This window comes from Limulus polyphemus, unplaced genomic scaffold (genome assembly GCF_000517525.1).
Source record: "Limulus polyphemus unplaced genomic scaffold, Limulus_polyphemus-2.1.2 Scaffold261, whole genome shotgun sequence".
NCBI classification, from domain to species: Eukaryota; Metazoa; Arthropoda; class Merostomata; order Xiphosura; family Limulidae; genus Limulus; species Limulus polyphemus.
Genome location: NW_013665871.1, coordinates 484,321 through 499,692, shown reverse-complemented (window position 1 = coordinate 499,692; position 15,372 = coordinate 484,321). Strand labels below are relative to the sequence as shown.

Genomic DNA, 15,372 nt, shown 5'->3' with positions numbered 1-15,372 from the left:
GTTTGTATTACACACGGGTCAGATGTATTGATTCACGGTGTTTATAAAAACCTTTATCAGATTATTACAGTTTGTATTACACAAGGGTCAGATGTGTTGACTCACCGTGTTTATACAAACCTTTACCAGATTATCACAGTTTGTATTACACAAGGGTCAGATGTTTGATTCACCGTGTTTATACAAACCTTTATCAGATTATTACAGTTTGTATTACACAAGGGTCAGATGTGTTTGATTCACCGTGTTTATACAAACCTTTACCAGATTATCACAGTTTGTATTACACAAGGGTCAGATGTATTGATTCACCGTGTTTATAAAAACCTTTACCAGATTATTATAGTTTGTATTACACAAGGGTCAGATGTGTTTGTTCACCGTGTTTATACAAACCTTTATCAGATTATTATAGTTGATTCACCGTGTTCATACAAACCTTTACCAGATTATTACAGTTTGTATTACACACGGGTCAGATGTGTTTGTTCACCGTGTTTATGCAAACCTTTACCAGATTATCACAGTTTGTATTACACACGGGTCAGATGTGTTTGTTCACCGTGTTCATACAAACCTTTACCAGATTATCACAGTTTGTATTACACAAGGATCAGGTAAACGAATTTATCACTTTACTCTTCGTATCAATGTCCAGAGAGTTGTACACAAAAATATAAGGACTTAGATGGGACTTCGCAGTTACTTGGAAGATGGAAAGTGTAATAGCATGCTACGTAATAGAACTCTGTTAAAACGGTCACTCGTTGACCTATTAATTGATTTAGCCTGACCTGCCTCAGAGCGCACTAAGTCAGAATTATAAGCTAATCTTTATTTCCAGGACCAAAAGTGGACAACGTCATAAAGTTCAACTTTAGAAGCACAATACTAATTAAGCTTTGAAGAAGACAGACCAGTGCTCTTTAGAAACATGGAATACATGTATGTTCACCAAAAATATTTACAACTTCATTATGCCTATAAATCGTCGTTGGCCAACTTATTATTCATGGCCAACTTCACAATAGATTCAACGAATTCACTGTGCCTACCGGATGATGTACAGTTAATTCCATACTCTCTTGGTGCTTACCGGATGATGTACAGTTACTTCCATACTCTCTTGGTGCTTACCGGATGATGTACAGTTAATTCCATACTCTCTTGGTGCCTACCGGATGATGTACAGTTAATTCCATACTCTCTTGGTGCTTACAGGATGATGTACAGTTAATTACATACTCTCTTGGTGCCTACCGGATGATGTACAGTTAATTTCATACTCTCTTGCAGACCTTGTTGTTCAGTTACTTCTAACTTTAAGAAAGTCATAAGCTCGTTTAGATATAAGATTGCATTGGTTGTTAGGCTAAACTCTAAATGCCTTCGTTTCAGTATTTATAATCTATGATTAATGAAAAAGAAAAATTATGATCGCATTCTCAATGTCCAGAAGACTAGCCAATGTAGCAAACACGCGCGCCATCTATGAATGAATTTTAAAGCTGCTCGTATAATATTTAAAACGCATAACAATCTACAATATTAGAGTCGCGAGTTCGCACTTTCGTTGTCACGGGCAGATAGATGTAGTACAGTAAAATATCTCGAATAATTACTTACTTCACAAATAACAATTTCATTGTTTTGATACGGCTTATAGAACACTTGTCTAAAATCAGTATAAATTGCCTTTGTGAAATTTGATACAATAAACACAACACTGCTACTTCAGTATTCAGCGTTTTGAAAGATATAGTACTCGGTTGTTGTGTCTAGGTCTGTGAGCTGAAGAAGTGATACTTTGGAGGTTTACTCTGTGCATCACCAACGTACGAAGTTAGCCTTTTTGTGTTGTTGATTTTCAGTTTTCTTTTCATCCATAAATCTTATCAGCAAGAGAGACAGACGTACAACAGCACGTGCCACCAAGACGACGCCACGTGGTTAGAACGTGAGTATCAAATGTCACATTTGTGAAGTTGAGGAATTCAGTGATGCCAAACGTTTCTGCATATTTTCAGCTGCTAGCAGACTCGTACTCGTAGCGATTTAAATTATTTTTTTAAATAAACGAACCTTTCTCCTGTGAATTGTAAAATTAATTATTGAAGGGTTTCAACTTTTCTCGAAGACAAAACGTTTGAATATTCCTAAAAGTAATGATGAATATTCTGTTTTTTTTTTAATCATGCTACTTGGAGAGTACATGGAACCACAAGAAACACAAGTTAAAGAAACCCAATAATCTCAGAGCCTTTGGGAGGGCAGGTCTTTCTTCGAAAAGTATCAATAGTGAAAGTATCTATTCTCATGTTAAGTGATATTTATAGATATGCTGGAAATTATGGTTGTCAGAGGTAGAATGGAATTAAACTAACTAAGCCTGTCTTATGTTTGGTTTAGATTTATAGCTCCTAATTGTTAATTTGACCTTTAATCCCGCCCTTTCAATTTTTTCCCTTGACTCATGAGACGTGATATCCGGTTGACCTGAAGATGACAGATTTTGGATTCATCTATTTCAGAGGACCCAGTTTGTAAAACAAATTCCTACATCGGATTAAAACCTTCTGGCGTGGGCAACGTTTTCATACATCCCACTTTATGTGGTCAGTTTTTTTTTCTTCGTAATTTTGGGTGATCATTTTAAAATTACCCAAAATACGACCTCTTATGAACTGACGTGAAGCAACAAGTTGGATCATGTGACACCAAAATATCATGTGTTTACACGGTGGGACGGCTTGAAATAGTCATGTGTATTTACAAAGAATAAGTTACAGAGGGTATTTCATGAATTTCATCATAAGTTCACGAAAACTATGGATCATCTTCCGTTTCGTCATCAACTACATATCAGGACTTGTTCTGTCATCAATGATCATCAAAGATGATTGCGTCCATTTCAGGATCCCCTCTTCCAAAGTAGCTGATGCAATAGAAGGTCGCCAGTTTGACTTCAGTGGATATGGCATTAAAGGTGATAGGGCATGAAGACAAGAGCTCCAGATCAAAAGTCAAGGGTTGTTGATCTAGGTTAAAAGTCAAACAGGTTTGATATAATGCAATATATAAACGTGTTTTAATAAAGAAATGTTATGGGGAAGGTTGTACTTTTCTTAGTACTACATGACGTACACAATAAACATTCCGAAATCGAACAATATACGTAATGTGATGAACAGTTCAGGTGATTTACAAAGTAGTTTGAGGTAAACTAGAAAAATTATTACAACTTTTCCAAAAAAAAATGCCAGATTTTAGCTTGAGGTAGATTAACACCAACACTAGCGCACTCACTGAGCAAAATGATGTGAAGAAAACAAAAGCATAGATTGAAATAAATAGATAGTCTGTTTCTTGTTGCACTTTTGGAAAGTGTGTTATTGAAAGTACTTGTAAGAATCTATATATACAAACGAATTTTAGAAAGATAATAAAACAAAGATAAATGGAGTAACCCAATATTTGTGTTATCAATCCCAAGTTGAATGATTTCAAGGTGTATTTTAATAACAAGAACAAAATCCCATTCTATAAAAGAAGGGCAACATTTTCATTTATAAAACAATTACAGTGTTTGCGATCTTCTGAAAATAGAAAATAACAATTACTTTCTTGGTGCCCATCTATTATTTTTCTTCTGTAATTGTAAGAATTACGCGTAAAAAAAAGAAAACAAACGAAAACTAATGCCACCAAATGACGTAAAAGTACCATTTTTTGTGAAGCAGAACGTTTTCCCTTGTTGTAATACATCATTATGACAGTGAGGTGAAAAAAGAAAAAAGCTGTAGCTATTTTTTCTTTAGCCTAATTTTTCACGATGGCGGGAAACTAGATCCGCCCTATTGCCACACACACACACACACACATTTACCATAACTTTTACTTTTCAAGTTACCATTGAAGTTTTCAGTGTTTCAAAGAGTATAATAAATATCACCCGCTTAGTTTATTAATTTATTTATATCTGGGCGTGTTGGTATACCCTTAATTGAGTGAATTACTTGATAGGTGTGACAGCATTAATTTCAGTAGTATGACCAACATGTAAACATAATTAAAATCTGCTGTTTCACAAACTCTGTGCTTATTCGGTTCCTAATGTTATATATATGTAAGATATAATGCCACAATTTGTGGATGAGTTTACGCTCTGGAAACCTTTTTATTATTATTTTTTTTGCTTAACCCTAAAGTTTACCAGTGGATGTATGTGCCTCATCGGAGTTATAAACGCATTTTTCTAAACTATTTATGCACACAATTAAGTGACAAAAAATTAAAATAGATATCACTAGTGTTGCAATGAATTCCCTTAATTAACCGTTGGGATTCCCTGTGTGTTTTTTTCACTCAATATGTAGACCCTGCCGCTAGTAAGCGGTAAAAAACAAGCAGGTAATTTGAGGATTAAAGTGCAGATAGTAATTTTTCACGAAATTGAAGTTTTGGAACTTGAAGCACCCTTATTATTTTACAGATGATCTAACGATTATAAATAACTAGTGAGATTAAAACCAAGAAGTAACTTATTTAATGAAACTAATTCTGTATCACTTTTTTGTTTTTGTCTTCACGGTTTAAATGCGAATGGTAACATAATAAAGTGGAAACCGACATGAATAATTATTGTTGTACAGATTAGCTTCATGTTAGTGAATTTATACTCCGATTTCTTCTCCTTACTTTAATTTTGATAACCAACATGAATGTAAATCCAGGTATACGTTGGGATCTCGAGGAGTTATAAGAGTAACGGTCAAATCCCACTTTCGGTCTGACAAGAGTAATTTACGAGTTAGTGGCGAGTGGTATTCATTAGCTGCTTTTCCACTAGTCTGTAACTTCTAAATTATGGATGGTAGCGTAGATAGCCCCCTGGCGTAACTTTGTGCGAAATTCAAGAAAACAAACAAAGACTTCTCAGTTGCTCTTGGAGCCTTTTTGCTCACGGGAAGCAGATAAGCATATTGGATCGCAATTTATGTAGTACTAAAATTATCACATAAGGAATATGTGAACTTGGTAAATGTGTAAAAGATAATAATATATCTAAAAGCGTATAAATAAATATCGCCACACATCTGCTTAGTCCAAGGTCTACCAGTACGGCTCTGAATATAATATGATTTTGTTGTTATTAATGAATGTTAGGTCAGTGAAAATAAATGCATTATTAACTGATACTCTAAGGTTTTTATGATGATAAACTATTACAGAATCAAGTGTAGTAACATGGACGGAAAGAAATAACACATCTAACAACTATTATTGAAAACTATTATTAATATGCTGACTTTCTCGCGCAAAGATGCTCAAACACTCCGCTCACTGGTTGCACCAAAATGCTTTATATTCGTACCAATAGGTGGCAGAAGGTACTATATTTTTATTTATTGTGCTTTTAGGGTGTGTGTTTTTAATTAAGCTAGTGTTAAATAAGTTTATTAATTAAAATTATTTTTATCAAGTTTTCTTTACGCCATAATGAGAAAATAAGATAAGAATGTTTTATAATTTTCTGAATTTTAAAGAGAACGGTATCATAACTCAAAGTGAATTTTCCTTCTGTACTTTTCTTTTTGATTTTTGTTCATGTACAGTAAGCTTGGCGATCACTTTACAGGCTTTGCGCTTCTGATACATATGCATGCAGTGTACAACACCCGATGAAATTATTTACTTTCATAACAGGATTATGTTGAATTTAGTCTTATTTTTCAATTTCTTGAGAGACCATTTTATGCTTTGCACCTTAAGTTACAAACGTTAAATTCTCTTGTTGTTGTTTGTTTGTTGGAACTTTGGAATGAGCCTCAGTGGCAGATATATTGTGCAAATGTTTTATCCATTATCCTAATTTTTTGTTTTTGTTGTTGTTATATTTTTGTTGTTATATATCTAGCGACAGATTATCTCAAGCTGGTAAATTGCTTCATCATGTTATGTTACAACATGGTATAACATATCATTAGATCCTAACGGTACTGAACCTGTTATTTAAAACGCATTTGTTGAATGTATTGGTCACAACGTTTCTTCTACAATATCCTTCAGCTTACTTTGTAGTTATGTGGGGTTCTACTTCAGGTAACTTGCTCATTTTTTTGTACACAGTGGACAGGAGTGAACTTTGCTGTGCAACCATTACAGCAATTAAAGAGAATAGAGCTGATTAGTCTAATCAACTCCATTCTCTTTAATTCCTGTAACAATACAATGTTCTAATCAGCTCCATTCTCTTTAATTCCTGTAACAATACAATGTTCTAATCAACTCCATTCTCTTTAATTCCTGTAACAATACATTTATCTAATCAACTCCATTCTCTTTAATTCCTGTAACAATACAATGTTCTAATCAGCTCTATTCTCTTTAATTCCTGTAACAATACAATGTTCTAATCAGCTCTATTCTCTTTAATTCCTGTAACAATACAATGTTTTGTTCTAATCAGCTCTATTCTCTTTAATTCCTGTAACAATACAATGTTCTAATCAGCTCTATTCTCTTTAATTCCTGTAACAGTACAATGTTCTAATCAACTCCATTCTCTTTAATTCCTGTAACAATACACTTATGTATTGTTACAGGAATTAAAGAGAATAGAGCTGATTAGAACATTATATTGTTATCTTAAACGAAAGGGTAGGCAGTTTTACAAGAACATATATCTAATGTTAATTTAAATAGTACATACCCAGCTTGTTTTGTGATATAAGTTTGTCCTGCGGTAGGTGGTTACTTTTCTCCAAGAATACCCTTTTATTTCAATTACACCTGTGAACACCCATTTTATGATATGACTTCGTCTCGAGGTAGGCGTTTAGTTTTCCCCAAGGACATTTTTTTTATCTTGATTACAATCGTACATATCCATTTTATGATATAAGTTTGTCTCATGGAAGGTGGTTAATTTTCCTTAAGAACGCCCTTTTTATTTTAGTTGCAGTTGTGCATACTTATTTTATGATATAGGTTTGTCTCGTAGTAGGAGGTTAGTTTTTCCCCAAGATCACCTTTTTTAAACAACTTTTAAACGCATAACGAACTTGGGATTATAAATTAAGTATAGTAAAATGCACATACCTTGTCCAAACGTTGTTTGAAGGTTTATTTGGTGCAAGCATGCAACTCCAGTGCTGGAGTTTTCAACAAGCATAATTCAGTTAACTTAGGCCTAGCTATAATGTTGTCAGTTTACAAAACATTTAAAAGATGACAAGTGGTCCAATCTAGTCCATTAAAAAGTTTTAAGTATAAAATATAACATTCTTACCCGGATCACGACAACCAAACAATGTGGTTTATTACATCAAGAGAGTAAATATTATACAAATTATAGAGGTCACTGCCATCACAGCAAACATCTGTGTCAATTTCCCCTCCATTCGAATAAACTATGACGATTTTCATTCAATCGCCATTGCTCTGAATTCCTTCATTCAAAACGAGATGATTAACCCTAAAATTTAAGTACTCTACATTTCCAAACGTTTTTTTTTATAAATGTTATTTAATATTAATTTTTTTTAAAAACATTCAGTTATTTTATTTTAATTTTTCAATGAACTAGACTTTGCAATCTTGTAACTTTCCTTACTGTCTAATTAGGCTTACGCCAATCAAACTTGAACTTAACTGTAATATTATCTGACATTTATTGATGTAACTATAATAATTCAAAAAAAAATCTGGTTACAAATGAATAAGGAAAATAAAAATAAATGAAATAAAATTTAAATTTGCAAAAACAAAGCAAATATTCAATAAGCAGAATAAAAACTATTGATCAAATAATAAAATAAAACAACTTAATCTTAGAACAATCAGCAAATAATTTTTTCTCTGCCCAGCGGAAAGTCTGAAGACTTATGACGCTAAAAACCAGGTTTCGACACGTGTTATGAGCACAGCACATTTTGCAGCTTTACGCTTAACAATAAACAAACTGCCCAGGTTACAGTAATAAAAAATAAAACAAAATATAAAAAGTTCCTGTGATATAATTGACCACACAAGACATCCTGTGATATGACTGACTACATAAGAGATCCCGTGAGTGGACATAACCACCGTTAGTCAAGAAATAAATACCAATAATATTAAATAGAAAATTAACATATTTTTATAATGCTCTAATTATTTAACGAATTCTCAGTATAATGAATTATTAGCCATCAAACAATTTCACTTTTAAACATAATTTTTATAGTTTTTTTTTATAGACATTGGGCCAAAATATTCTGAATTTCTCTGAGAAATGTACTAGTTCCTAAATAGAATATTCATCGACTTAGAGTTAACTCTTGTGTAATATTCATTATCAACAAAAGATTATCGCATACTGATTAATAAGAGCAACCTCTGATTATAGTTGTTTAATAGGCCTGGCATGGCCTGGTAGTTGAGTTGCTCGATGTTTAATAGGCCTGGTAGTTAGGTTCCTCGACTCGCAAGCTGCGATTCGCAGGTTCGAATCGTCGTCACTGAACATCCTCGCCATTTAAGCCGTGGGGCCGTTATAAAGTGACGGTGAATCTCACTATACGTTGGTAAAAGCGTAGCCCAAGAGTTGACGGTTGATGATGTTGACTAGCTGCCTTCCCTCTAGTCTAATATTGCAGACAGCCCTAGAGTAACTTTGCGCGAAATTCAAACCATACCAATTGTCTAATAGCCACTAAACAAAACAGCGTACATAAACACACAGAAAGCAGAACAATTAAAGAACATTTACAAAATATCTTTCAAACACAAAATAATCCAGACACGAATTATTGCTTCCGAAATCAAGTAGAAAAGAAAATCAAACAAAATAGTAACATATTTATACCAACCTTCCCGGTCTCGCTCGTAATACAAGAAACTACAAACAACATACTGGATGAATACATGACAAGCGAAATAACAACGACACAACTTTCAATAGCTATAAAGCACACTAAAACAAAGCACCCGGAGTAGACGACATACAAGTAATCCTACTCAAAAACGGAACTCAGTTATTATTTGAACACCTAAAAACACTGTTCAATCTATCCCTGATTTCAGGGTACATCCCTGTCTCTTGGAGGCAAGCTAATATTCTCACGTCTTTAAAGAAAAGAAAACCAGCAAATAAAACACAAAACTAGACAACCATCACCTGACCAGCTACGTAGGAAAAATTCTAGAAATAATAATAACCATTGAATTTGTAGGCTATTTTACAGACAAGTGAGAATAATGTTAATAATGATATATATATATATATTGTACTTTAACCAAAGTTTCTAAGTTATTTCAATATAATCCTCTCCATCCTAGTTCACCATATTGAAAGATTAACAGAATAAAAGCATAATATGCTAGATTTAATGTGTTAAAATTAAGTAATCTTCTTAGTTGCTTAAATATATTTATTAATTTTCTAATTCGAGAGCAAAGATAACTAACGTGGTTATCACATTTAAGACTATTATATATTAATTCACGTCACTGTATTTAAATAGGGACAATTACAATCAGTTTTATTACAATATACAGAATGTATACTTATTTTTCTGTTATTTAGTTGTAGCCTGACACGGTCTGGTAGTTAGGGCACTCAGTTCGCAATGTGTGAGTCGCGGGATCGAAACCTATCACCGAATGTAATATGATGGCCAATTTTACCACTATTCGTTGGTAAAGAGTAGCCCAAAAGTTGGCGGTGAGTTGTGTTAGGACAGTTTCAATAGCTTTGCCGTAGATAAATAAATAAAAATGTAATGACATTTCAAAAACATTATTATCAATTGATTGGTTGCTGTAAGAAAACGAACATGGTTTCAGTTCCGTGGACATTCGTAAACGTATTTATATTGAAAAAGTCACATGCATAAAAAATCAGGGTTTTTTATGGACGAAACCTAGATAGAAATACGTACAATAAACATTGGAATAAGATACTGTACATTTTAATTTATAGATTTAATAAGCTGTTTCTAATGTTAAATAATGATCAGGAAAACAAGTTGTTCAGGTATTAAAATATGTAGAAAATATAAATTGTGTACAAACTAGAGAGGCAATCATTAGAAAAACCCAAACTCCCTATCTGTTAACATGGAGACCGATTTTTCACACTACAAAAAAAACAAAAACTCCCCATCTGTTAACTTGGGAGCCGATTTTTTCACACTACAAAAAAACTCCCTATCTGTTAACATGGGGACCGATTTTTCACACTACAAAAAAACTCCCTATCTGTTAACATGGGGACCGATTTTTCACACTACAAAAAATTCCCTATCTGTTAACATGGGGACCGATTTTTCACACTACAAAAAATCACTATCTGTTAACATGGGGACCAGTTTTTCACACTACAAAAAAAACTCACTATCTGTTAACACGGGGACCGATTTTTCGCGCTATTTTTGCTCCATGACTCAGTCAAAAATGAACGGATTTTGAATAAACATGGTGTACATATATGTAGAATATTATTCTTCATTGTACTGCCAAAAATAGTCCGTGTGCGTTGATAACGACGGACATACGGACACATTTTTGTATTTTTTTTGACATGATCAACACTGCGTGGCGGAGATATGCACACTACTGAGTGCCCCTTTAGTTTTAATTGTTTTAAATTGTTGACGGTTTCGCTCTTAGATTTTGTGGTAGTCATAATGTCATAGACGACTAATGTTACAGTCCAGTTTTGTTATGTCTAAGGTCTGATTACTACTGTGACGTCCCCCGGTAGGTCAGCCGTAAGTTTAAGCACTTACAATGCAAAAATCCGGTGTTCGATTCACCACTGTGGACATATGTAGAATGTTATTCCTCATTGTACTACCAAATATGGCCCGTGTCCGTTGATAACGACGGACATACGGACACATTTTGGTATTTTTAGAGGGCCAAATATGATCAACGCTAAGTGGCGGAAATATAGTCTCTACTGAGTGGCCCTCTAGTTTTAAATAGTGATACTAAGTTATTATACGAAGATGGACGTATACTTTTATATGCACTATAAGATTGACAGATATATATAATACTTTCATTGGAAGGGCCAAGCATAATCTAGTGTTACTGTGGCCGGACTGTGAAACAGAGGATCCATGGTTCGCGTCCCATTGCCGCAAGATCCCGTGGTATTCCACATTTTGTAGCGTTATAAGGGTGACTATCAAATCCCACTAATCAATTAGAATATCTAAAATGTTAACAGTGGGTTCTGTTGATTATCTTCCAACCCTCAAGCCTATTATTTCAAAATAAGGGACGGTTAACAAATATAGTCCTTGTGTAGCTTTGCGCGAATATCCAGCACAAAATTATTAAAAACAAGAGCAATCCAATAAAGATAAAAACAGCACGTGCATTTCACGAAATGGGGCCCACCAAACATGCTCGCACTTTCAGCCGTGGGGACGTTATACAGTGACGGTCAATCTTACTATTCGTTGGTAAAAGAGTAGCGGTGGGTGGTGATGACTAGCTGCCTTCCCTCTAATCTTACACTGCTAAATTAGGGATGGCTAGTGCAGTTAGCCCTCGTGTAACTTTGCGCGAAATTCAAAACAAACGGACAATTCACGAAATGTTAGTTTTGTGGAATTCTGTTTCATTTAATGTGATGAAATAAAGATTATTATATTATTACTACCCTCTTTCAAAACCATACATTATTTTGCATTAATTCATTAGTTCTTTTTATAATACATAATCTTATTATCTGTAGTATGACTTACAAAGTTCAATGTAGCATAACTCGTGTAGAAAGCGAATAACGCCCACTCAGTGATGAAAAATAACACAGTACATCATAATTCTTCATATACCCACTTTATTTGTTGAGGTTTATTTTACATGCTGTTTCATTTTACGAAAGTGAAATATAGTTTGTTTTTTTTGCATGATTAACGAGCTCATTATAATGTTTTGTTTTTGTCAGCATGTATAACTAATTGACTTAACAATTTTCTAAAATGATTTTTTTAGTATCATAAGATTGATAGATAACTGAATAAAATACCGAGAAAACTACGTTATTAAGTACCAATAGTGTCATATGACTCTATATACAGTATCAAGATTAACAGTTAACCCTGTATACGGTATCTAGATGATAGATTACTCTGTATACAGCATCAAGATTGGTAGATTACTCTATATACAACATCAAGGTTGGTAGATTACTCTATACTCAGTATCAACATTGATATATTACTCTGTATACAACATCAAGATTGGTAGATTTCTCTGTATACAGTATCAAGATTGATATATTACTCTGTATACAATATCAAGATTGTTAGATTACTCTGTATACAACATCAAGATTGGTAGATTTCTCTGTATACAGTATCAAGATTGATATATTACTCTGTATACGACATCAAGATTGATAGATTACTCTGTATACAGTATCATGATAGATAGATTGCTCTGTATAGAGGATCAAAATTGATAGATTGCTCTTTATAGAGGATCAAGATTGATAGATTACTCTGTATAGAGGATCATGATTGATAGATTGCTCTGTATAGAGGATCATGATTGATAGATTACTCTGTATAGAGGATCATGATTGATAGATTACTCTGTATAGAGGATCATGATTGATATATTGCTCTGAAAACAGTATCATGATTGATAGATTGCTCTGTATACAGTATCATGATTGATAGATTACTATGTATATAGTATCATGATTGATAGATTACTATGTATATAGTATCATGATTGATAGATTGCTCTGTATACAGTATCATGATTGATAGATTACTATGTATATAGTATCATGATTGATAGATTGCTCTGTATACAGTATCATGATTGATAGATTACTATGTATATAGTATCATGATTGATAGATTACTCTGTATAGAGGATCATGATTGATAGATTGCTATGTATACAGTATCATGATTGATAGATTACTATGTATATAGTATCATGATTGATAGATTACTCTGTATAGAGTATCATGATTGATAGATTGCTATGTATAGAGGATCATGATTGATAGATTGCTATGTATAGAGGATCATGATTGATAGATTGCTATGTATAGAGGATCATGATTGATAGATTGCTCTGTATAAATATTTAGAATTATGTATGAAGTATCGAATTGATATTTATTTCTGTTCATTGTATCAATGTTTATAAATACGTGTCTATAAATTAAGTGAAATGAATGTTTATAAACTATAATAATGTTAACAGAGAAGTCTTTATATAAAATAATAAGACTGAGATATAATTTTGCAAAAAATAATATCATTGATGAAAGTATAATACCAAGGCTGCTAAGCAACTTTCGGTAAGGTCAGGTTATGTTTTTTCTGGACTTTGGAGTTTCCCATTGTATTCAGTTGATTTCTTCATTTCTCTTGTATGTATGTGAAGATCTCAGCTCATAGATCTTGATATTTTCTTAGAAACTTATTGTGAGGGATGAATCATTAGAGTTCGTCCTTTGTATGGGAAAAGTATTCACCTCGATTCCTTCGACAACAATAATTTAAGAAAATAAGATTGATTGTCGTAAGGTTTTAGTTCTTTATTAAGTGTTTTTATTTTGGAGCTAAATAATGTAGGATGTTAAAAAATTACAGCACGTTTAAATGTATATTACGAAGAATGACATTAGGGCTGCGTACCTATAAGTACAGCAGTAAACGTTTTGGTCGGGTACTTTCTTTTGTTGTTTTTGGTGGTATTTTAGTTGCACCTGTAAGAGAGACGCTTGTGGGAGCCATGCATACCTTACTTTGTGTGTGATGATTTTCAATGACAAACATAGAGAGTATTTCCTATAGATTACTTAGAGAATAAAAACTTCAAGTGAGCCACAAATGTTTAAGCTACCGAAAACTAGAGCAACTTGTATACGGATTTATAAAAGTTTTGACTGGTGTATTAAAACAATCCAACAGTTGGGGGTATAGGTTACTGTAATAAGCAGTACCTAAATAGCAATATTGAGGAAGTTGATATCTATTTTGAGATTCAAATTAATGTACCAATGTGAAATTATGTTCTGATTTATATTATTAAACTAGCAGAGACCCACAAAACATTTGCGGCCAAATTAGTATCTTTATTGGAACAGTTCTTTAAATACAGGATTTGTAGAGTAATACAAAATAATTCTAATCGCAGACACTGAAATCTACGAGTCCACTTGTCTTAGGCCTAACATTAGTTACGCCTTTATTAAGTACGGCCTATATTCGATAAAGAGATAAATTAACACTATAACTTGTATACGTTTTTTGATTTAGTTCGGTTAGGGCTAAACGTTACCGCACTTAACAAAAGCATTCTAATCGCAGACACTGAAATGTACAAGTCCACTTGTCTTAGGCCTAACATTAGTTAAGCCTTTATTAAGTACGGCCTATATTCGATAAAGAGATAAATTAACACTATAACTTGTATACGTTTTTTGATTTAGTTCGGTTAGGGCTAAACGTTACTGCACTTAATACTATCAGTAAATAATATTCTAATATTATTTGGCGACCTAACGTTAGACCTTTTTTAAAAACATTGATAAGCTTTTAACTTGTTGTATAAAGTGTCTACTAAAGTATATTTACGTCCTTTCTGGCGTATCTGGGCGATTTAACAAAGATACGTTTTGCAAAAAAGTTGCAATTTTTTGTACATTTTAGACCAAATATATCTTTAATTTTCAACCAATCGTAGACTACTCGCTTCTAATTGACAGGAAGCCAAACTACTTAAATTACATGATAAGGTGATATGACATCATTACGTGACCAAGAGACAGACAGACAGATACACACTATGTCTTACAATATCGAATTCATGACGTTTATGTAAAAACCAGGGTTTTGTACTGATTTATCTAATTATTATTGAACTCCGGGTGAAGCTGAGGAATTGTATTGTGAACTTATCTGATCATTGTTCAAGTTCGTTTAACAGTGCAGGGTTGTGTCCTGATTGATTTGCGTAATCATTGTTCAAGTTCGTTTGACAGTGCAGGGTTGTGTCCCGATTGATTTGCTTAATCATTGTTCAAGTTCGTTTAACAGTGCAGGGTTGTGTCCTGATTGATTTGGTTAATCATTGTTCAAGTTCGTTTAACAGTGCAGGGTTGTGTCCCGATTGATTTGGTTAATCATTGTTCAAGTTCGTTTAACAGTGCAGGGTTGTGTCCTGATTGATTTGCTTAATCATTGTTCAAGTTCGTTTAACAGTGCAGGGTTGTGTTTTGATTGATTTGCTTAATCATTGTTCAAGTTCATTTAACAGTGCAGGGTTGTGTCCTGATTGATTGGTTAATCATTGTTCAAGTTCGTTTAACAGTGCTAGGGTTGTGTTCTGTATTAGTAATTTAGGTTA

At 33.3% G+C, this 15,372-nt stretch overlaps 1 protein-coding gene and 1 long non-coding RNA gene across 2 annotated transcripts in view; both read left to right on the top strand.

Moving 5' to 3' along the window:
- The window catches only part of LOC111085173, a 41,144-nt gene extending 34,953 nt beyond the window's left edge, over positions 1–6,191 (top strand). The window contains exon 2 of the mRNA XM_022382601.1: positions 6,130–6,191. Within this exon, the coding sequence (XP_022238309.1) occupies positions 6,130–6,142 (13 nt within the window). The 3' untranslated portion in view covers positions 6,143–6,191. The remainder of the gene's footprint in view (positions 1–6,129) is intronic.
- A 4,183-nt stretch (positions 6,192–10,374) lies between these two features.
- Positions 10,375–15,372, top strand: part of LOC111085174 — a 21,560-nt gene continuing 16,562 nt past the window's right edge. Inside the window, exon 1 of the long non-coding RNA XR_002610011.1 lies at positions 10,375–10,461. This is a non-coding gene — a long non-coding RNA (uncharacterized LOC111085174). The remainder of the gene's footprint in view (positions 10,462–15,372) is intronic.